Source organism: Arvicola amphibius, chromosome 10 (genome assembly GCF_903992535.2).
Source record: "Arvicola amphibius chromosome 10, mArvAmp1.2, whole genome shotgun sequence".
NCBI classification, from domain to species: Eukaryota; Metazoa; Chordata; class Mammalia; order Rodentia; family Cricetidae; genus Arvicola; species Arvicola amphibius.
In genome coordinates, this window is record NC_052056.1 from 87,946,242 (window position 1) to 87,970,070 (window position 23,829).

General features: G+C 45.7%; 2 protein-coding genes and 1 pseudogene across 3 annotated transcripts; 2 read left to right on the top strand and 1 right to left on the bottom strand.

Moving 5' to 3' along the window:
* Nucleotides 1-8,046: 8,046 nt before the first annotated feature.
* LOC119825212 (protein ZBED8-like) lies at nt 8,047-13,670 on the top strand. Its single transcript, XM_038345944.1, has 3 exons — nt 8,047-8,652; nt 10,371-10,521; nt 11,173-13,670. Exons 1-3 carry the CDS (start codon nt 8,374-8,376, stop codon nt 12,990-12,992), a joined length of 2,250 nt encoding a protein of 749 aa, XP_038201872.1. The 5' UTR covers nt 8,047-8,373; the 3' UTR covers nt 12,993-13,670.
* A 966-nt stretch (nt 13,671-14,636) lies between these two features.
* LOC119825210 lies at nt 14,637-15,864 on the bottom strand (annotated as a pseudogene).
* Nucleotides 15,865-16,815: 951 nt separating this feature from the next.
* Nucleotides 16,816-20,265, top strand: Nupr2 (nuclear protein 2, transcriptional regulator). Of its 2 annotated transcripts, none has more exons than XM_038345943.1 (2): nt 16,816-17,190; nt 19,727-20,265. In XM_038345943.1, the coding sequence occupies exon 1, from the start codon at nt 16,878-16,880 to the stop codon at nt 17,184-17,186; it is 309 nt and encodes a 102-aa protein (XP_038201871.1). In that variant the 5' UTR covers nt 16,816-16,877; the 3' UTR covers nt 17,187-17,190; nt 19,727-20,265. The 2 variants fall into 2 exon arrangements, with proteins under 2 accessions (XP_038201871.1, XP_038201870.1); XM_038345942.1 differs by having other exon boundaries at nt 16,819-17,216.
* The last annotated feature ends 3,564 nt before the right edge of the window (nt 20,266-23,829 follow it).

The following is a 23,829-nucleotide window of genomic DNA, read 5'->3' on the forward strand; positions in this document are numbered from 1 at the left end:
CTGGTGATGCAGGAGAGGCTCATAGTAAAATGGTGTTATAAGAAAAGAATTTACTAGTAAACTTGCTTGGAAATACTAAGCTCCACAAAGTCGAATTTAGCTAAAGGAGCCCTGCCTCCAGTGTGACTGGAAGATAGTGTACTAACCAGGCTTTATTAGAAACTGTGGCAGCCGGTTGTGGTGGCGCACTCCGGTTGGATTTGCTGAAGAAGGCAGAGGCGGGAGGATCACGAGTTGGAGGCAATGGTGTTGGTGAGATGAAGGCGTCGACTGCCAATACTGAGGACCTGAGTTCGATCCCCTGACAGGGATGGAAGGAGCGAATCCACTCCCATGAGTTGTTCTTTGACTTCTAATAGGAAAAGAAGTGGACTGTTACTGAATATGCCTCATTAAAAATTAAAAATTCTAAGATTTCTGATTGTTTCTACTTTGTAGGTGCCTTTGATTGTTATGATTGCTCTTTCGATAACAATTATGCTCCAATTTGCCCTGGAATCATGATCCTGTCTTTATTTTAATTTTTTTTTCTTTTGGTTTTTTTAGAGACAGGGAGCTATGGAGCCTGTCCTGGGACTCACTCTGTAGACCAGGCTGGCCTCGAACTCAGAGAGATCCACCTTCCTCTGCCTCCTGAGTGCTGGGATTAAAGGTATGTGCCACCACTGCCCGGCTATGATCCTGTCTTTTAACTGGGGACATAGACGGCACAGAAATGTTACAGAAATACTTTAATTTTACTTTGTGAGGTTTTCCCGCCCACTAGCTCCCATTGTTTCTCTGAAGGAAGGAAAACAAACTTTTTTTTTTCCCAAATGGAAGGAGGGTGACTGGGATAAGAGGCCTAACTTGACATCAGTGCAGCCATGACAGGCTGCAGACAAACAATACTGGGACTAGGCCTCACCCTTACAGTTAAAAAAAAAAAAAAAAAAAAAAAAAACAGGAAAAGCCACAGGCTGTATCTGTGGGGGACCAATCAGGATTGAGACAAACAAGTACTAGATGCTCCAGGATATTAAGAATAGCCTATTTAACTTATACATTGGTTGCCAATTCCTTTGCAGCAGCGCCAGTACCAATCCCTGTTTGACAAGACTTCTGTTACCCCACTCCTGCCCAATCACGAGTTCAGCCCCCATCTGAATCCAGAACTCCCCTTCCCCATCCTTTATTCTTTAAAAACCACGCCATAGCTGAGCTCAAAGCTCTCCCAGATCCAATGGACAGAGAGCCCAAGCTTGCGCTTGCAATAAAGGTTCTGCTTCTGCATATGAACTTGGACTCCTGGGGGAGCTCATTACGTGGGCATAACAGGATGAATTAATTTGTCTGGCCAGGGCTGGAGAGATGGCTCAGCGGTTAAGAGCATTGCCTGTTTGCCTGTTCTTCCAAAGGTCCTGAGTTCAATTCCCAGCAACCACATGGTGGCTCACAACCATCTGCAATGAGGTCTGGTGCCCTCTTCTGGCCTTCAGGCATACACACAGACAGAATATTGTATACATAATAAATAAATAAATATTAAAAAAAATATGACTGACCGGTCCCAATGTAACAATCCAGACTTGATTATAATTAATATTCTTTAACAATATCTGTTAATGGACATTGCAAATGCATTAAGATGAAAAAGAGAAAAACAGAGTCCTTAGTCACTTCTGTCTAAATTAACATAACTGGTAGTAGATTGGATATTAGTTTTTAGCTCCACCTAGGGTCTAACAGCAAACAAATTCCTTTTGTGTCTAAGGGGATCTTTCAATTCCTGGGCTTTTAGGAAAAACAAAAACAAAACAAAACAAAAAAAAAAAAACCAAGCAGGCACGTTGAACGTGCCCCAGTAAACACATTTCCAAGGTTATCGCGATATTTTTGTAAATGGTGCCTTTTCCCCTTCGCTGCCTAGGTTTTGATTGAACTGACGTTCCTCCCCACCTCAACCCTATTTCCAATCATGCACTCCCTGAGGGAAAACTCTTTTCGTGTATGACAATACACTTATTCTGCCTTCCGTGAAGGCTGTAAGAGCATGCGTGGGCTAGGACACGTCACACCTATTTCATTCAGTCGTCTCTACAATCTGCTAATAGGACTATGACGTCAGGGAACTGAAAACTCTGCTGATTCCCTACAGCTGCTGGAACCCACCTCAATGGCAGTCGCAGCTGCCTTTGTATTGCCTGTGCCTGCTTGGTTGTGGGGATGCAAAAGGAGATTTCTAAAATAACCTGCTGAATAGCTAAAGATGGCAAAAATTAATCAACAAAATGGGAGAGTTAAGAACGACAGTCTTACAAAATAGAGCTACATTATTAGGCTATCTATTGCTCAGACATAATCTTCATTGTCAGCAATTCCCTGGAATGTGTTGTTCCAATATATCAGATTTCTCCCACACCACTGATAACCAAATCAATGACTTACACAGAGAATGTACGGGTTGATTGGCACCTCCTGGCTAAGAAGGTTCTTTCCCTTCGTTGGCTCTCTGATAGTTCTCTCAATCATAATATTTGAGCCCCGTGTTTTTCAATGTACTACTAGCCTTATCACATGCAAGATATTCAATGCCAGAATACTGTTCAACCGACAACCAGCAATGCTTCTCTCATGTCAAAGATTTGGAAGGGTAACATAGGCCAACGGGGGAACGTGAGGCCCAAACAGGAGCAACATACCTTGCAAATCAAGAGGGCCATTATTTTAAACCCCCATACTTTACAAAAAAAATAGGTTTCTTTTCATGAATAAGGTTGCTTCTTAAATCTGATGTGTGATCCCATTAACAAGATGTATATATCCTTATCTTCCTCTTTCATTGTATTTTTCTAACAATCTCTAACAGCCAATTCTCTCGCCTCTGTAAACACACAGCTATTTTCTATTAATCTATTATCTTTCCCACATAAAAGAGGCTGCAAAAGTCTAGTAAGGGGTTGCTTTTTTTTTTTTTTTTAATGATTTATTTATTTATGCAGTATCCTGGCTGTAGGCCAGAAGAGGGCACCAGATCTCATTACAGGTTGTGTGAGCCACCACTTGATTGCTGGAAATTGAACTCAGGATCTCTGGAAGAGCAGTTAGTGCTCTTAACCGCTGGGCCATCTCTCCAAACCAGGGGTTTGCTTTTTAAATGCCGATTTAGGTTAGACAGCCGGCTGGCCAGTAAGGAGTGTACCTCTAAATCAAAGGTTGCTTTGATTAGACAATCATGACTTTAGTCTTTCTCCTTGCAAGTTTCAGGTTTAACACTTATTAATACAGTCGGCATGGCGACACATACCTCTAATGCCCCAATCAAATTTACTTGAGAGGCTGAAGCAGGAGAATCTCAAAATCAAGAACAGCCTGAGTAGTGGAGTAAGCCAATTGTCTATTGGATGCAAAAACCTAAGTATCCCTCACAGAATCTAAGAACAAGCTTTGACAGAGCAATCCCAAGAACTTCTGGTTAGCTACAACGCCCCGTCGCCAGGCAACTTCCCGGCGTGGGGTGCAGCCGCTGCCAGTTACTGACGTCTCGCTCTTCCAATGACCTTCAGCGTCCGTGCTCCTCCTGGGCTCTGATTGGCTAAGATCTGAGGCCCCGCCTCCCATCTTCCTCTCTTTGCCGATGATGGGCGTTTCGGAGTTTGCTGTGTCTGGACGGTGAATATACAAACACCTAGGATGCGGCGCGGAAGCCGCTCTTCCCGGGTGGCCCCTCCAGGCAGGTGAGACCCTCCTTAGGGGTGAGGACTGAGCGCGGGCCGCCTGGGCGTGGGTAGGGGGCTGCTGGCGGGTGGTGGGACGGTGCGTGCAGTCGGGAAGGGATCCGCTCCTGGGGAAGGGGGCTCCCCGAGAACGGGGACGCGCTCTGTGCGTTACGGTAGAGGACCCTAGAGCGTGACCTTTGTCCTAGACTGCTTGAGGGAAAGGCCTTAGAGGACATAGTCAACAAAGAGGCGAGGAAATATTGATTTATGTGAAGGTCTTGAGGTGATTTTGTTTTACTGTGTTTTTGAGGTCCTTGGACTTCATATAGGCCTGGCTGGCCTTCCTTGATTTTCCTATCTCTGCTTCCCGATGGCTGGGATTAAAGGCTTTAAAAGGTCTTTAGAAAGAAAAAAAAATTAAAAAAAATATTCGTGTACGTGTTTCCGTGTGGAGAGCGGGGAATTTAGAATTCTCTCTTCCCACCACTTCAGTCGAGGAGACCTAACATTGAGCTTAGTGAACCCCAACCTTTCTAATGCTGTGACCCCTTAGTATAGTTCACCATGTAGTGCTGACCACCCACAATAAAATTATTCTCGTTACTACTTCATAACTGTAATTTTGCTACTATTATGAATCGTAATGTAAATATCTGATGTGCAGGATGGTCTTAGGCAACCCCTCTGGAAGAGACCCGCGGAGGGGAAACAACCACGGATTAATAAGCACTGCTGCCCTTGAGGGAAGATAAGCAGGAAATTTGCTGACAGCATCCAGATTCCAGGTGTTCCGTTTTGGGGGAATAAGATCGTAGGAGGTTAAAAATTGTGGCCCTGCTGGGAGGAAACCTGAGGACTGTCTATATGGTAGGGGAATGAATGCCTTATCTACCGAGATTGTCCAACATGCCCGTCTCCCCAAAGACAAGAGTTGCCACCAGTTCAAGGCTAGTAGGGGCTACCCATGGAGAGACCCTGTCTCCAAAAACTAAAATGAAATAAGATTAGTAAAAGTTGCAGTTCAACAGGTCACTTTCCCTACATTTTTCTTTTTGATTTGAGTTGGTGGTTTGTTTTGTTTGTTTGAGGCAGGGTTTCATTGTGGCCCTGGCTGTCCTCGAACTCACAGAGATCCACCTGCCTCTGCCTCCTGAATGCTGGGATTCAAGGTGTGGGCCACCATCCATGCCATACCCAGCTGCCGTCATCTTTTTTGATTGGTAAAATGAAGGCCTTGATCTACATTCTCAACATTACCTCATGACTGTCTTGGATTTTGTTGACTTTTGGGTCATCCTTCTCCATTGTTCAAGGATTACAGCTAGGCGCTCACTCCAGGAGAGGCCTGGGAAGTGGGGGTTAGCTACTTGCTAGTTCTCTGGCAGCAGGCCAACAGAAATTCTGTCACAATGGCCTCTTATATATTTTCTCTTTCTCTTTCTAGTTTAGTAAACCCAGGATCTTATGCCTGCCAGGAAAATGTTTGTTAACCAGAGCACTAAATCTTTGAATTTCTGTGTGTGTGTGTGTGTGTGCGTGTGCGTGTGTGTGCACGTGTGCGTGTGTGCGTGTACGTGCACGTGTGTGCATGTGTGTGCAGGGTCGAGGGCAGCTTGTGGAAATTAGTTGTTTCCTTTCATCTTGTAGATTCCAGGATTCGAACTCAGGTTGTCAGGCTTGACAGCAAGCCCCACTCTCCAGTGAGAGATTTCATCAGCCATCTCCCCTCCTCCCAAGCTCTGAATCTTTTTTCAGAAGTTAACTAGGTTAGGGAGACTCCTTGATTGTCCTAAAATTTCAGTACACCTTGGCAGCTGTTCTTTTTTTTTTTTTTTTTTTTTTTCTTTTTTTTTTTTTTTGGTTTTTCGAGACAGGGTTTCTCTGCAGCTTTTTTAGAGCCTGTCCTGGAACTAGCTCTTGTAGACCAGGCTGGCCTCGAACTCACAGAGATCCACCTGCCTCTGCCTCCCAAGTGCTGGGATTAAAGGCGTGCGCCACCACCGCCCGGCTTGGCAGCTGTTCTTAATCTTTGAGTCAGGACACTGTTAGCCAGCTTCTGTCTCCAAACATATATACATTGCAATCGTAACAGTAGCAAAATTATAGTTATGAAGTAGCAACAAAAATAATTTTATGGTTGGGAGTCACCACAACATGAGGAACTGTATTAGAACGTCGAAGCCTTAGGAAGGCTGAGACGCACTAGATTCTCTGGCAATAGCTGTATGATATTTCTTCTTTAATCTGATGACATTTAATTTGAAACTGATAGAGTAATAAAATGAAAGCCGTTTGCTCCCTCTCTAGTTCTTGCTGTCCTAAAACTCACTCTATGTACTGGAACGGACTTGAGTTTACAGAGATCTGCTGTCTCTGCCTCCTGAGTATTGGGATTAAAGACATGAGCCACTGACACCCAGCCTGCAATACTGTTGTACAAGCAGTAACTGTTTAATATTTGAATAATCTTTCAGGCTGCTATTACCTGTGAATGAGTATGTGCACATGAAGCAGGGATGTGAGCCTTGGAAGGCCAGAGGTATTAGGTGGCTTAGGTCTCAGTTTCACTATGGGCGGTTAAGAGTTGTTGGCAACTGAACTTGTGCACTGTGGAAGAATAGTATGCAAGTCTTAACTGTTGAGCAATCTCTCCATCTTACTTTTTAACTTTCTTTTTTTTTTTTTTTTTGGTTTTGTTTTTCAAGACAGGGTTTCTCTGTGTGGCATTGGTTGTCTTGGAACTCACCCTGTAGACCAGGCTGGCCGTGAACACAGAGATCCTCCTGCCTCTGCCTCCCGAGTGCTGGGATTAAAGATGTGCACCACCACCACCACAGCCCTTTCTAACTCTTAATGTTTATGATTTTATGAAGTATTGGAATTAACTTTTTAAAAAGATACTGTGAGCCATGTGGATACATGAAAGTCGTTTCAAAAAGGACAAAATAGTATATGCTTGGTTGTTAAAACCTTAACAGAAGATTAAAGAGAAGCCGGGCGGTGGTGGCGCACGCCTTTAATCCCAGCACTCGGGAGGCAGAGGCCGGTGGATCTCTGTGAGTTCGAGACCAGCCTGGTCTACAAGAGCTAGTTCCAGGACAGGCTCCAAAGCTACAGAGAAACCCTGTCTCGAAAAACCAAAAAAAAAAAAAAAAAAAAAAAAAAAAAAAAAGAAGATTAAAGAGGTACAGCAATGTTTATATGCAGCAATTGGAAACAGTTTCTGTAGTCTTCCTGCGTGGGTTCGGTATGACAGTTTAGAGATTTAAAATGAGGCTGGAAAGTTGTCTTTACAGTTAAGAGAACTGACTGACCTTCCAGAGGACACAGGTTTGATACCCAGCACCCACGTGACCCTTCAAAACCATCTGTAACTCTAGGTCCAGGTGATCTAAAGGCCTCTTCTGGCATGCAAGTGGTACACAGACATATGTGCATGTAAGCAATTATAAAAAAGATTTAAAATGAAGTGAGGCAGGGTGAAAATGCCCCCCAGTAATCCCAGTACTGGGTGAGGCTGGTGTAGGATTCCTAGGTAGAACTCGCTCTTATTTTGGCTAGGGCATTTATTTGATTTTTGGTTAGTTGGTTTTTGTTTTTATTTTTTGAGAGGAGGATATCCTTTAAAATCACGCTGTAGAACAAGGATGACAGTAGATACGCCTAAGTACGGTGGAAAACCCGAAGGCTCAGCCTTCAGCAGGAGCTACGAGCAACTGAGGAATGCCCAGAGCAGGAGAGATAGTCTTCCCCAGTGAGGACACACCCATTAGTTACCCAATACCAAGAGGTCGGCCCTGAAAACATGCATACGAGTACCATACAGACTGAGATCATATATAAGAATGTCTATGTGTACACATATATGCATCTAACAACAGTTAATGAAAAAAGAAGCCACGAGTTTGCAGTCAGTCAAGGAGGGAGGAAAGCAAAGGAGGGAGTGTTGCAATTTTTTTAAATGTATTTATTATGCATACAATGTTCTGCTGGCTGGGCAGTGGTGGCTCACGCCTTTAATCCCAGCACTTGGGAGGCAGGCAGAGGCAGAGGCAGGCGGATCTTGTGAGTTGTAGGCCAACCTGGTCTACAAGAGCTAGTTCTAGGACAGGCACCAATAACTACAGAGAAATCCTGTCTCAAAAAATCAAAAACAGGGGGCTGAAGAGATGGCTCAGAGGTTAAGAGCATTGCCTGCTCTTCCAAAGGTCCTGAGTTCAATTTCCAGCAACCACATGGTGGCTCACAACCATCTGTAATGAGGTCTGGTGCCCTCTTCTGGCATGCAGGCATACACACAGACAGAATATTGTATCCATAATAAATAAATAAATATTAAAAAAAATCAAAAACAAACAAAAACCAATATTCTGCTGGCATGTACAAGTCAGAAGAGGGCTGCAGATCTCATAGGTGGTTGTGAGCCACACGGTGGTTAATGGGAATTGAACTCAGGACCTCTGGAAAAGCAGTCAGTACTCTTAACCTCCAGTGTTGCAATTTTTATGCTCTGAAAAAGAATGATGTAGAAGAAGAAATGACTGTGTAGGATGACCTTGGCCTATTGATTCTTCTGTCTCTTCCATCCTGGTGCTGGCAGTACAGGTGTGTGCCTCTGAACCTGGCTTCTTCCACTTCTTCAGTAACTTCCAGAGCCATTTGGAACTGGGAACTGATGAGTTTGGTTCTTTTCTTTCCTAGCCGGGCCCCTCAGATGAGGCCTGCTCCCCGACAAGCGCCTGCAGCTCATCCTCCAGCAACAGCGACTGCACCATCTGCAGTTGGCTCACCTGCGGCTGCCCCCCGGCAGCCAGGCCTGATGGCCCAGATGGCGACCACTGCAGCCGGTGTGGCTGTGGGCTCTGCAGTGGGCCACACCCTGGGTCATGCCGTCACCGGGGCCTTCAGTGGAGGTGGCAGTGCTGAGCCTGCGAGGCCTGACATCACTTACCAGGTAGGATCTGGGGCCGCTTTTCCTTTGTGTGCTTGTGTCTTCTGAGAGAACTTGGCAGCTGGTAAACATCTTTTACGTAGGAGCTGTGTTTGTTTAATTTTAGGAGTGCAGTACAAAGTGGTGCTTCCCCACCTCACCCCTTTAAAGTAGGGGTTTGCTGGGGTGTGGTTCAGTGAGTAAGCACCTACTCTGAAGCCATGCAGACCTGAGTTCAAATCCCATGAACCCACAAAGAGTTGGGCATAGCCATGCATATGTGCGTCTCCTGCATTGTGGAGGGGAGATGAGCAGACCCACAGCTTGGCCAGCTGGCAGTTGAGATGAGATGACGGGTTTCAGTGAGAGGCCTGTCTCAAGGCAGTAGGATGGAGAGTGGTAGAGGGAAGGCCACCCATGTCTTGTTTGGGCTCCTGTGGGCACACCCATCCACACACTAGTGTGTGAGCATCACACACGTAGTGTGGTTTGAGTTAGACCCTTAGGCGAGCACCAGTAAGTAGAGCAGACTGGAATTGTCACAGTCCAGCCCAACTTACTGGAAGATGGCCATTTTCCCTCTAGGTGATTTTGTTTTTGAGAGAATCTGACTAAAGCTGACCTTGAATTTATGGCAATCCTGCCTTGGCTTTAAGAGTTTATCTTGGCTAACTGGATTCCTATGCTTCACTCGGAGACAGTCTTCAGTGTGTGACCGACGCTGGCTCCAAGTCTGTAGCTGTCTCCTTGGTTGGCTTCTCAAGCATTGGATTTACAGCCATGAGGCCTGGCCTTTCAGTTCAGTCTCGGTTACATAATCACAAGTCCCGTTCACAGCCTGTGACTCCTGACCTGATAGTTTCTGCCCTCTTGTGCATCTGTGGATTTTGTGTGTACTAAGAAGCATGTAATCTCTTGAAGGTGGTGTAGCTAAAGTTCTCGTCTATCTCTTTCCTATAATAGTCCTGTTTTCCCTAAGAATGTGTCACGGTATTGTTTTTTCTGAGACAGGGTTTCTCTGTAGCTTTGGAGCCTGTCCTGGAACTCACTTTGTAGACCAGGCTGGCCTCGACCTCACAGAGATCTGCTTGCCTCTGCCTCCCAAGTGCTGGGATTAAAGACGTGCGCCACCACTGTCCGGTTAGAGTGGTTCACTTTTTTGTGTTTCCATATGTAGTTCTGGGGTTCAAACCCAAGGTAAACTAGACAGACTTATTATTGGATTCCTACCCTGGTTTGTTGTTTTGGTTTTGTGTTTTCGTTGTTGTTGTTTTCCAAGACACGATTTCTTTGTGTAGCCCCGGCTGTCCTGGACCTGGCTTTGAAAAGGTGCTCTTACTCAGAGACCTGCCTGTCTCTGCCTCTTGAGTGCAGGGATTAAAGGTGTGCACTGTCATCCCCGGCTTCCCTAGCCAGGTTGTAACTCTTTGATTTTATATTTACAGTGCTGGGGTGAAGTCCAGAGCTTGTGTATACTGAGCAAAGCCTTCATAGAACCACTCCCTCGTTCACACTCCAATGGCCTTGTTTGTTTTCTGAATTGGAGGGTATCTTTGGTTTTTAACCTTCACGTTTTTTGTTTTGCTTTCTGCCTTTAAATGGTTTTCACTACCATATTACTGGATGGAAAATTAAGTTTTCACCTTTTTCTAGTTGTTTCCCCAGCTGTGAACAGTCTGTGAATGCGACTCTTGTTGTGCACCTACACTTTCTCAGGAGTACTTAATGTTGTGTCTTGCCAGGAGCCCCGGGGAGCCCAGCTGCTGGCCCAGCAGTCTCCTGGACCTTGCTTTCTTGAGATCAAACAGTTTCTGGAGTGTGCCCAGAATCAGAGTGACGTCAAGCTCTGCGAGGGCTTCAATGAGGTGCTGTGGCAGTGCAGAATTGCAAATGGTAGGTGACCTGTCATCTGCTCAGAGTGGTTGATAGTCCTCACCCCTATGGAGTGGCTGTTCTCAACTAGCGAGTTGTTGTGACCCCTTTGGGGTCATCTAGGACATTGGAAAACACATCTTTGTGATCATCTTAGGAACTGACTCCCTGCTCTGCCATAGTCTCCGGGCGGGGCTGCCTACACGCAGATAAGTCCACATAGGGGTGACCAGTGATAACATCGTTGTGCCAACCCCATCACATACGCCCTGTGCATATGCAGGTGTATGTGACAGGGTTGGTGCCAAAATATAGTTATGCAGACCAGTTACTCATGTGTAGTAGCAGCTACTGTGTTGAAAGCAGCAAACAAACACTTCATGATTTATAATTACCTGGTAAGTGTCAAATCATGTACTGTAAAGTCATCAACTACTGTAGAAAAAAGTATGGATTATGGGAACTATTTTGTTTGTTTGTTTGTTTGTTTTTAAGACATGGTTTCTCTGTGTAACAGCTGTTCTGGAACTAGCTTTTGTAGACCAGGCTGGCCTCAAACTCATAGAGATTCAACTGCCCCTGCCTCCGGAGTGCTGGGATTAAAGGCGTGTGCCACCACCTTTAATAATCTTCTGTATTATTAAAGCTACTGTTGTGTATTATTTTCATTAGAGGGCCATCCCCCAAGAGTGGACCGTGTAGAGAAGAAGGTTAAGAACAGAAGATACAGTGAAGAATTTTTACGGTATGGTTTTACCTCAAAAACGACAGCAGGCGTTGAGAAACCGCAGTGTGTTATTTGTGGGGACGTTCTCTCGGCGGAGTCTATGAAGCCAAACAAACTGAAACGCCATTTTGACAGCAAGCACCTGAGCTTTGCTGACAAGGACATCAACTATTTTAGAAGCAAAGCTGATGAGCTCAAGAAAGCCAGGCTTGACACTGGCAGCAAATATCCCAAACAGAATGTCATAGCCGTTGAGTTTTCCTACTTGGTGGCGCTCAGAATCGCCAGGACTATGAAGCCTCACAGTTTTGCTGAGGATTTACTGTTGCCAGAGGCCAAAGACAGTGTTCGCGTTCTGATCGGAAAGGAATTTGGTATGCAGCTGAGCGCGGTTTCTTTATCTAATGACACTGTCCGCAGAAGAATAAATGACATGTCTGCCGATATTCTTAACCAGGTCATCCAGGAAATTAAGTCTTCTCCACTTCCGATGTTTAGTATCCAGCTCGATGAATCTACAGACGTCGCAAACTGTTCCCAGTTACTGGTTTACGTGAGGTACATTAACGACGGCGACTTTAAAGATGAATTCCTCTTTTGCAAACCTCTTGAAACAACAGCCACTGCATATGACGTATTTGACAGAGTTGGTTCATTTCTGAAGGAGCACATGCTCTCGTGGGATATGGTTTGCGGTGTTTGCACCGACGGTGCTCCGGCTATGCTAGGATGTCAGTCTGGATTTCAGCGTCTGGTCCTGAATGAGTCGCCGGATGTCATCGGAACTCACTGTATGGTTCATCTGCATGCGTTAGCAATGAAGACACTGCCGCAAGACTTAAAAGAAGTCATGCAGAGCGTCGTCGGTTCTGTCAATTTTGTCAAGGCGAGCACGTTAAACAGTCAACTGTTTTCGCAACTGTGCAGCGAGTTTGACGCCCCGAACAAAGCTCTGCTGTTTCACACCGAAGGGAGGTGGCTGTCCAAAGGAACCGTTTTAAAATGTGTTTTTGAGCTTCGTGATGAACTCAGAATATTTTTTAGTCAGAAAGCAAGACCACAGTTCGTAGCACTTTTCAGTGATCAATGTGAATTGCAGAAAATAGCTTACTTGGTCGACATCTTCGCTGTCTTGCGTGAATTAAGTTTATCACTGCAAGGACCAAATGCGACATGCCTCGATTTGTCTGAAAAGATCCAGTCATTCCAAATGAAGCTTCAGCTTTGGCAAAAAGAGCTGGAAGAAAATAAAACACACATGTTGCCTACCCTCTCTGCTTTTTTTGAGGAACATGACATTAAACCCTCTGGCAGGACTTCAGTGATCGTTTCCGTGAAAGAGCACTTGCACGTGCTTGCCGAAGAAATTTCCTGGTACATTCCAAATCTACCTGCCGTCCCATTTGCCCTTGCTAGAAGCCCATTCACAGTCAGAGTTGAAGATGTCCCTGAGACGGCACAAGAGGAGTTTGGCAGACTTATTAACAGCCAAGCAGCGAGATCTGACTTCTCTGCGTTGCCACTTACACAGTTCTGGGTCAAGTGTTTGCAGTCCTACCCTGTTCTGTCTGAGACCGTGTTGCGCCTCCTCCTTCCATTTCCAACAACATATCTTTGTGAGACAGGGTTTTCCAACTTGTTGGTTATCAAGTCCAAATACAGACGTAGGCTCGCTGTGGAAAATGATCTCCGTTGTGCTCTTGCAAAGACTGCCCCGAGAATTTCTGATCTAGTGAGAAAGAAGCAATCTCAACCTTCACACTGATGTTGGCATTGATGTTTTGCTTTTTATGTGTGTGTTTGTTTTGTTTTTGTTTTGTTTTGTTTTTTCGAGACAGGGTTTCTCTGTGGCTTTGGAGCCCATCCTGGAACTGGCTCTGTAGACCAGGCTGGCCTTGAACTCATAGAGATTCACCTGTCTCTGCCTCCCAAGTGCTGGGATTAAAGGTGTGCGACACCACTGCCTGGCTGAAGTTGGCATTTTACAGATACTGTTGCAAAATGTAGCAAGTTGTTCTGGGTTTTGTTTTGTTCTTTATTTTGTTTTGTTGGGAGATAGGGTTTGTCTGTGTAGCCTGACTGTCCTGGAACTTGCATTGTATACCATGCTGACCTCAAACTCAGAGATGCTCCTATCTCTACCTCCCAAGAGCTGGAATTAAAGTTGCCACCCAGGTACTGATGTTATATTAAGACTGTTACCCAGGAGAGGTGGCTTCGAGGTTAAGAGCACTGGCTGAGTTAATTCCTGAGTTCAATTCCCAGCAACCACATGGTGGCTACAGCCATCAATAATGAGATCTGGTGCCCTCTTCTGGCCTGCAGACATACATGCAGGCAGAACACTGTATACACAATAAAAAAAGACTTACCCGTGATACTACACCATGATTCAAGACAAAATTTCATTATTTATAACTGGAAATAAATATTTCACAATATATACATACTGTTTTTTTGGGAGAATTAATCACTATGCTTTAATAATGTTCAATTTGTAACAGTGAAAATAAATTCTATGCCAGGTGGTGGTGGTGGTACATGCCTTAAATCCCAGCACTTGGGAGGCAGGGACAGGCGGATCTCTGTGAGATCAAGGCCAGCTTGGCCTACAAAGTGAGTTCCAGGACAGCCAGGGCTACACAGAGAAACTTTGTCTGGAAAAAACGAAAAAGGAAAGAAAAAGAAAATAAATCCCACATATCAGATGTTTACAGTACAAGTCATAACAGTAGCAAAATTACAGTTATGAAATAGTAATGAAATAATTTTATTGTTGGGGTCATCACAACATGAAGAATTGTGTTAAAGGGTCACAGCAATAGGAGGGTCAAGAAGACTTGATCCATAATTAACAGTTTCAGAGGATCTAATTTCCATCAAAAAGTCTGTAGGGCTTTTTTTTTTTTAATTTAAAAAGTAAGATTTAGGGGCTGGAGAGATGGTTCAGCGGTTAAGAGCATCACCTGCTCTTCCAAAGGTCCTGAGTTCAATTCCCAGCAACCACATGGTGGCTCACAACCATCTGTAATGAGGTCTGGTGCCCTCTTCTGGCCTTCAGGCATACATACAGACAGAATGTTGTATACAAAATAAATAAGCAAATAAGTATTTTTAAAAAAGTAAGATTTATTTATGTGTATCAGTGTTTTGGTTACCATCCTCGGGTGCCAGGCATGCATGTGGTACACATACACACATGCAGGCAAAACACTGATATACATAAACAACTAAATCTTCTTCTTATTGTTTGTTTTCGAGACAGAGTTTCTCTGTAGCTTTGGAGCCTGTCCTGGAACTAGCTCTTGTAGACCAGGCTGGCCTCGAACTCACAGAGATCCTCCTTCCTCTGCCTCCCAAATGCTGCGGTGAAAGGTGTGTGCCACCACTGCCCAGCTCAAACAAAATATTTTTTTTGGCTTCAATATACATTTATTTAAAGTGAGGCATCTGCAAATAATTCTTAAATTGTGATTCAGGTTGAAACAACTTCATAAAAATATGCTGAGACCAGGCACATCCACAGATCTCAACTACAAGATCACTTCTTTGCCCATTCTTCTTTCTCTTTTCTTTCCCAAATAACTTCTTTCAGATAGGGTTTAAGGTAGAATTTGTCCTCCTCATATTTTGTCCACTGCACCTTAGGCAAGATCTGATGCCGCATGCACAGGTCCAGGGCTCTCTTAATTTGAAACATTCTGTCATTATAAAGATGCTCAGGAAGCCTTCTTATGGCTTCTTTCACATCTTCAGTCTCGTGTAGTGTATCATCTCGCATTAAACCCAGTTTGTTGAATCCAGCAGCATTATAATACCATTTTCGAAAACCAGCCACTTGCTTGATGCTGCAACAGCAGGTCTGCCCGCCATGATGACCTAAGATCAAAGCGCTGCCTTCTGGGTAAGTCCTAGAGGACACCAGGGACAAAATATTTTTTTAAAAAACCTTTTTGTTCCAGGCATCGGTGACTCATGCCCCTAATCCTAGCACTTGGGATCCAGAGGCAGGGTGATCTCTATGAGTTCGAGGCCAGCCTGTCTAGAGAATGAGTACCAAGACAGCCGAGGCTACACTGAGAAACCCTATCTTGAAAAAACAAGCCACTTCCAGTGATACAGTATCCCCAAGGCCTTACGTCTTAAACCTCTCCAAGCACTGTTACCAGCTATTCAAATCAAACTACCACTCACAATAAATGAGAGAGAGAGAGTATGTCCCTGTCCACCTGTCCTTCCTGCCACCTTGTGGGGTCTGGGGATGGAGTTCTTTTCATCAGATCTCTGTAGAAGTGCTATCTGTTGAGCCATCTTGCTAGCCCTTGAACAGCTACTTTTATTTTTGCTCTTGCTTGGTTGTGTATGTGTGTGGAAGCACATGCATACATGCACACATGCTCTTATATTCCATTCATTCGTACACACAGTGGTGGAGGATGTTGAGTGTTCTCCTCTATTGCTCTGCCTATTCCCTGGAGATAGGGTCTCTCACTGAATCTGTCCTGTTTTGGCTATACTGGCTGGCCAGCAAGCCTCTCTTGGTAGTTCCTCTACAGGGATGAGGGGAAAGGCCTATGCAGCCACACCTGGCTTTTTATGTGCATGCTGGGAACCCAAACTCAAGTCCCTGTGCTTGAATAATAAATGCTCTTAGTCCCAGGACTTGGGAGGCAGAGGCAGGTGAATCTCTGAGTTCGAGGCCAGCCTGGTCTACAGAGTTAGTTCCAGGACAGGCTCCAAAGCTACAACAGAGGAACCCTGTCTTGAAAAGCCAAAAACAACAAAACAAAACAAAAACTCTTATCCAGTTCCTCCGTTCCAGCTTGGGATGGTCATTCGGTCTGTCTTCTCAATTTATGAGGCATGCTTTTGGGTGTATCCGTTGAGGAAGTTTCCAGAGATTATAGACTGAGAAGGGGCAACCCACCCTGAATGTAGATCACACCATCCAGTGGGCTGCGGACTCAAAATGGAGAGGGGAAGAAAGCGAACAAGGCTCTAGAATTTCCCTTTCTTTACTTCCTGATTGACCAATGCAGGTATGAACAAGCAGCCTCATAATCCTGCCCACTATGCCTTCCCATCTGATTGTATTCTCAAACTGTGAGCCAAAACACACCCTCTTCTAAACTTATTCTTGCCAAGTATTTGGCTATAGCAATGAAAAAGTAATATTGAAGACAATAATCATGTCACACAAAGAAACGCACGAACAAAGCAAAAGTAATTCCGCAAGCCTATTTCCTTTTGCAAAAATAAACCCAAACTGGGCTAGCCAATACATACGGCCTGAAAGGCCCCCATCTTTTATCCCCGTGCTGGAATTGCAGGTGTACACAACCACACTAGATTTATACCGTGCTGGGGGTGGAACCCAGGGCTTCGTGCATGCTAGACAAGTACTCTACCCACGGAGCCACATTCCCTTGTTCCAGGTTTTTGACCAATGGCACCAGAAAGTTTACAGTTAACAATACTCTCCCGCAGGAACATTTAGGATTCCCAATCTGGAACAAAGAAGCGCCGCCGGAAGCCACGCCCCTCTGTGAGGTCACAGGGCTCACCCCTACAGCGGAGCCAATAGGAGCACTGGGCGGGGCCTTCCGGCCGGAGTAGCCAGCGGCGGCGGCGGGCGGAGCGCAGCGGCGTGATGGACCCGCCAGCTCGTCCTTCCGTCTCCCGCCCACGGGCTCGAGTGCGCCCGCCGCCGCCGGAGGCGCTTCCCACTGCGGGCTTCGACGACGAGCTGTACGACAGCCTGGACTACTACTACCTGCGTGACTTCCCGGCCTCCGGAGCTGGCCGCAGCAAGGGCCGGACGCGGCGCGAGCAGCAACTGCGCACCAACCACCCGGTGCCCGGCGGCCACGAGCGCAAGGTGGCGCAGATCCTGATCAACGCGCAGCGCAAGCGGCGTCAACGCCAACTGCAACCGCGGCCGCGCACGCGCCTGCCCTGAGAGGGTATTGGCAGGCAGAGCCCGTTGGTGGTGGGTAGGAAGTATAATCGCCTATTATCTCAGGCTGGTTTCGAACTCACTGTGTAGTGGAGGATTACCTTGAACTTCAGATCGTCCTGTCACCAGCTTCCACGAGCTAGGATGATGAGACATGTGCAACAATGTCTAGCTCTTTTTCTTTCTTTTTAATAATTTTTTTTTTTTATTTTCTGTGTTTTCGAGACAGGATTTCTCTGTGTAGACTTGGCTGTCCAGGAACTCACTCTATAGCCCAGGCTGACCTCGAACTCACAGAGATCCGCCTGCCTCTGACTCCCGAGTGCTGGGATTAAAGGCGTGCGCCCCGACTGCTTGGCCTTTATTTTTTATTTTCTGACACAGTAGTAGTCTTATGTCGCCTAAACTGGCCTGGAACTCCTCAGCCTCCACTGATCCCCTCCAAATGCCGAAATTTCAACCATGGGCCATGGTCACATGCTGTGTTGTTTTATTGATGTGGCCCAGTGTAGCCCAGGCTGGCATGGTATTTGTGGCAATCCTCAACCTCTGCAGCCTTGAGATTACGGGTCTGTGCCACCCTGTTCGTTCATCTCTCACACCCTTCCAAGACTTCCCGTGTTAGTTGGAACCGTACCCGACCCCTCCCGGGTGTCTTCTGGCTGCTAGTGAAAGTCTATGCTTTGGCAGTTTGCAGGTCGGTGAGAAAGGCCTCGCTCAGAAATGCCACAATACGTCTCAAATCTATCCCGGCAGACAGGGCAGCTTACCCCTGTAAGCCATCCCAGTGCTCCAGAGACCTACTGCTGGAGTTGGAGGCCAACCACGCAGGGATACAGTGTGAGGCGATGTCTCCAAACAAAACAGTCTCTCCTTGTTTGCTTTCTATTGCTGTGACAGACACCATGACCAAAGCACCTTGGGCAGGAAAGGGCTTTCTTTCAGTTTAAAGAGGAGGTCAGGGCAGGGACCCAAAGGCAGGAACTGAAGCACAGTCCTTAGAGGCTCATGTTCCCTTACCCTGTATCTCCCAGTACCCTTGCCCCGGTGATTCTGCCTACGGTGGGCTGGCCTCTCCCACATCAATCATTAATGGAGAAAATGCCCCCACAGACTTGTCCACAGGCCAATCTGATACCTCTTGTCTTCCCAGATGACCCTAGTATGTGTCAAGTTGACAAAAAAAAAAAAAAATCCAGGAGACAAGGGCTGGAGCGATGCCTCAGAGGTTAAGAGCACTGACTGCTCTTCCAGAGGTCCTGAGTTCAATTCCCAGCAACACCACCACCTGTAATGAGATCTGGTGCCCTCTTCTGGCCTGCAAGCATATACACAGGCAGAACACTATACATAATAAATAAATCTTATAAAAACAAAAAACAAAACAGGAGACAAAAACTAGGTATGATGGTGTACACCCGTACGCCTCTCAGCTCTAGGAAAGTGGTGAGGGAGTCAGAAGTTCAAGGTCAGAGACTGGAGGTGGCTCAGCAGTTAAAAGCACTTGCTGCTCTTTCAGAGGACACAGGATTGGTTCCCCCCACCCACATCAGCTGCCTCATATCCATCTGTAACTCCAGTTCAAGAGGATCTAATACCCTCTCTGGCCTCTGAGGAGACTGCATGCATTTCATACACAGACGTATATTTGGGCAGACACAAATATTTTTATTTTACGCCGGGCGGTGGTGGCGCATGCCTTTAATCCCAGCACTCGGGAGGCAGAGGCAGGTGGATCTCTGTGAGTTCGAGGCCAGCCTGGTCTACAAGAGCTAGTTCCAGGACAGGCTCTAAAAAAGCTGCAGAGAAACCCTGACTCGAAAAACCAAAAAAAAAAAAAAAATTTTTTTATTTTATTTTATTATTATTACTATTGTTATTATTATTTTGGTTTTTTGAGACAGGGTTTCACTGTAGCTTTGGAGCCTGTCCTTTCACTCACTGTGTAGACCAGGTTGGCCTCAAACTTGAGATTTGCCTGCCTTTGTCTCCCAAGTGCTGGGATTAAAGGCGTGCACCACCGCTGCTTGGTTCATAATTTTTTTAAATAAAAAGATTTTTAAAAAGTTCAAGATTATTGGCTACATAGTCAGTTTGAGGCTACCCTGGGCTACATGAGACAAAAAAGGAAGCAGCTGAGAAGCAGCTCAGCTGGCAGTGTTCTCCTAGTGTGCATAACTCCAGGATCAGTCGCCAGCACTGACTACATACCAGTAATCTTGGCGTGAGGGAGGTGGAAGGAGGAGGATCAAAAGTTTATGGTTGTCCTTGGTTACACAGTCTGAGGTCAGCCTGGGTTACTTGAGACCTTGTCTAAAAAATAACAAAAACAACCGACTAGTGGCTCTTACCTGTTCTTGCCCTCAGGAAGCAGAGGCAGGAGGATCCTGAGCTGTCATCCAGCCTGGGCTTTGTTGTGAGTTCCAGATCCCCATGGGCTAGAGTGACACCTGGTCTCACAGGAGAGAGAACTAGGAACTTCTGGTGCTCTTCGTAAGACCTGGGGGGATAACTGATGTTCATTTCTTTCTTCTTTTCTACAGGAAACCTGAAAGACCTCTTAAAAGTATTTTCGACCGCCACCGAGTTCCTCCATGTTGGTCAGCAGGCCTTTTTTTTTGACAGTTTTTAAGCTTACTGCTTCGATCTTTCCTTCCTCACTAATTAATTATTAAGTAAGTAGTTTCCAAGTGGGTGTGACTCTTTAGGGTTTTCAATTAAAAGAGAACAAGAATGCATTTTAACTCTTCTGGGTTTCCTCCCTCCCTCTCCCCTCCACCCCCTCCCCCAACTTTGGTGAGTCCTGTCCCCGTCCCCGTGCCCCCCCCCCCAGGTGGTAACTGGTTTCCAGTTAGTAAGTGCTTGGACTGTAAAGTGTGGAGAAGAAGAGATCACAAGGCTGGGGAGATAACTCGTTTGCTAAAGTGATTGCAACCAAAGCCTGAGTTTGGTCTTGAAAAGCCATGTTTTTTTAAAAAGCTGGTGCAGTGGCCTGTAGTGATGAGCAGCGGGTGGGCCTGCTTTTCATCCCTCCCGGCTCCGCATAGCTAGCTTAGCCCCAGAAATAACAACACACAAACTGTATTCATTTAAACACTGCCTGGCCCATTAGTTCCAGCCTCTTATTGTCTAATTCTCACATCTTGATTAACCCATTTCTAATACTCTGTGTAGCACCACGAAGTGGTGTCTTACCGGGAAAGATTCAGCATGTCTGACCTAGTGGCTGGCTTCATGGCTACTGTCCCAGAGAGGAGAGGCATGACGATTGCCCGAGGAATGATTGCCTCATTCCCAGCATCCTGTTCTGTCTACTCCACCCACCTAAATCCTGCCCTATCAAAAAGCCAAGGCAGTTTCTTTATTAACCAAGGAGAGTCCTCCATCAGTGGCTCAGTGTTTGGAAGGTAGAGACAAATTCCTGGGGCTCACCAGCCAACTAGTATAACCTGCCTTATGTGTTCCAGGCCAATGAGCAACACTGCTTAAAAAAAAAACAACAACAACAATGGATGTGTCCTAAAGATCCATACCTGATCTTGGGTAATTGCCTCTACATGTACATACTCACGCTCAAGTTTGTGAGTATGTGCACACATGCACATGAGTGCACACCCACACCCACCACAAACAGTGAATCAGGGAGACCCAAGATAGGATGTTTTACAGGAAAGAATTCTACCCATATGTCATCTCTGAAAGTTTGGTTTTGGTTTTGGGGGTAGCATTTTGGGGAGTGATTGAGATTGGGTCTCTCTATGTAGCCTTGGCTGTCCTGAAACTTGCTGTGGAAACCAGTCTGGCCAGGAGCTCACAAGTTCTGCCTATCTCTGCCCTCCTGAATGTTGAAATTAAATATATGCACTACCACTTCAGGCTGAAGGTTTTTGTTTGTTCATTTTCAAGACAGGGTTTCTCTGTGTAGTCCTGTCTGTCCTGGAACTCGCTCTGAAGACCAGGCTGGATGTGAACTCAAAGATCTGCCTGCCTCTGTCTCTGGAGTGCTGGTATTAAAGGCATATGCCACCATCCACCACCACCAGGCATCAGGCTGAAGGTTTTAATATGCATTATAGTAAGATATTGTGGTAGAGTGTTTGCCTTGTGTACTTGAAGCTACGGATTTCAGCCATAGAGCCTACATTAATTGGGTGTGTGGCAGGTAGAACATGCCTGTAATCCCAGCACCTAGGAGTTACAGGTGTAAAGATCAGAAGTTTGAGGTCATTCTTTGTAAATTCAGGGCTGGCCTGGGCTTTGAGAGACCTTAAGAGTAGACCATATTCAACAGTTGCTGAGGTCTCGTTTGCTTCACAAGAGCTCTTTGACATGGCTGCTGCAGTCCCCATTTTAAGAAAGAGATTCTAATAATGCCCTAGTTAGCTTTTGAAAAAATTTTATGTAGGAACTGGAGAGATGCTTAGAGGTTAAGAGCATTGACTGCTCTTCCAGAGGTTCTGAGTTCAATTCCCAGCAACCACATGGTGGCTCACAACCATCTGTAATGGGATCTAGTGCCTTCTGGTGTGCCCACAAATCTTGCAGACAGAACACTATATACGTAATAAATAAATACATCTTTTTAAAAAACATTTATGTGTCTGTTTGTGTATATGTCATGTGTATTCTGGTAATCCCAGAGGCCAAAGAGTGTCGTGTCCCCTGAAGCTGCAATTAATATAGGCAGTTGTAAGCCGTCTGCTGTGGGTGCTAGAGACCAAAGGCAGGTCACCTGGAAGCTCAGTAAACAATGTTAACCACTGTGCTGTCTGTCCAGCCCCCTGGTTAAATTTGGCACAGCCTACAGTCACCTGAGAAGGAAAGCCTCTATTGAGCAACGCCCTAGTTAAAACTGTCCTGCCAACAAGGCAGTGGGGGGTTGTCTTGATAAATGAGTAGGAAGAACCCAGCCCACTATGGGTGACACCATTCCCTTGAAAGGTGGCCTTGGGCTGTATAAATAGGGAAACCTGTTTTGGTGTCTTTTTAAAAAATATTTATTTATTATGTATACAATAGTCTGTCTACATGTATGTCTGCAGGCCAGAAGAGGGCACCAGACCCCATTACAAATGATTGTGAGCCACCATGTGGTTGCTGGGAATTGAACTCAGGACCTTTGGAAGAGCAGGCAATGCTCTTAACCGCTGAGCCATCTCTCCAGCCCCTGTTTTGGTGTCTTTAATGTCTTTAATCTCAGCACTTCAGAGGTAGAGGCAGGCAGATTTCTCTGGGTTTGAGGCCAGCCTGGTCTCCATAGTGAGTTGCAGGCCAGCCAAGGCTACATACATAGTTAAAGCCTGTCTCAAACATAACGGAAAGGTAGCTGAAGCGAGACAGCAAGCAGCATTCCTCTGTGGCTTCTGCTTCACACTCCTGCCTGAGTCCTTGCCCTGACTTCCCTCAGTGATGGGCGGTGCCCTGGCAAGTGGAAGCCAAGTAAACCCCTAACTTGCTTTCCGTCTAATTATTTTCACAAGAGAAAGGAAACCAGAACAAATGCGGGCAAGTAGCATGCAGAGATAATGCAGGAGTAAAGCAGTGGCCTGGTCCTGGCAGCTGTGGGCCTGGCATGTAGTGCACGTGAGGGTTTCCCATTCACTCGTCCCTAGGATGTAGCTCTGGGGTCTGGTAAAAATTATGCTTAAGGGGGGCTGGAGAGATGGCTCAGAGGTTAAGAGCACTGACTGCTCTTCCAGAGGTCCTGAGTTCAATTCCCAGCAACCACATGGTGGCTCACAGCCACCTATAATGAGATCTGGTGCCCTCTTCTGGCATGCAAGCATACATGGAAGGAATGTTGTTGTATACATAATAAATAAATAAATCTTTAAAAAAATTATGCTTAAGCCAGCCATATTTAATAACCTTTTCTGTTTGTTTTTCGGGGTTGGGTGGTTCTTTTTTGCTATCTTCCTTCTCTCTGTCTCTCTTAAGGCAAGGCCTTACTATGTAGCCCTGGCTGTCTTCAAAATTGGCACGTAGACCAAGCTGGCTTCATACTCAAAGAGATCCCCCTGTCTCTACTGAATATTGGAGTTAAAGCATGCATTGCCAGGCTGAGCTTAACAATATTTTTGAAAATAGTTGTTTTTTTTTTTTTAACCAGAGGCTCATTTTTTTTTCATGTTATCTGATGATGTATCTCGTCTCGTCTCTTCTTTCTTTCTCTTTTTGCTTTTCTGGGACAGTTTCTCTGTGTACCCTGGCTGTCCTGGAACTCACTCTGTAGACCAGGCTGGCCTTGAACTCAGAGATCTGCCTACCTCTGCCTGGGATTAAAGGTGAGTGCCACCACTGCCATGCCTCAAATGTATGTTTTAAATGACTCCAAGATTTTAAAGAAGCATTCTCGCTCAAAAACATTCCCTCTTTTTAGCTTCTTTTCCTCAGCCTGGAGACAACGTATACTTGACACACAAACTCCTTTTCAGACCAGAGTGGAGTTAGACAGGTCAGCCAAAGCTGCAGGTAGATTTTATTTCTCTTCTGCCTTCAGTCAGTCCCTCTGCGCCTTGCTTTGGCTAGGCGAGAGAGGCTTTACTGAGAGGAGCAACCTAACTTAGAGCGGAGGCTTTGGGGCTTTCCGGCTGCAGCATCTCATAGCCGCTTTCTGCTTCCTCCAGGCTGCTTTTCCCATTTGTGA

Excerpts from the sequence above, each read along its gene's own strand:
- LOC119825212 (XM_038345944.1), top strand. The coding sequence starts at position 8,374 with ATGAGTTTGGTTCTTTTCTTTCCTAGCCGGGCCCCTCAGATGAGGCCT. Across the intron at positions 8,653-10,370 it reads GGCCTGACATCACTTACCAG|GAGCCCCGGGGAGCCCAGCT; the intron begins GTAGGATCTGGG and ends GTGTCTTGCCAG. Across the intron at positions 10,522-11,172 it reads GCAGTGCAGAATTGCAAATG|AGGGCCATCCCCCAAGAGTG; the intron begins GTAGGTGACCTG and ends TATTTTCATTAG.
- Nupr2 (XM_038345943.1), top strand. The coding sequence starts at position 16,878 with ATGGACCCGCCAGCTCGTCCTTCCGTCTCCCGCCCACGGGCTCGAGTG.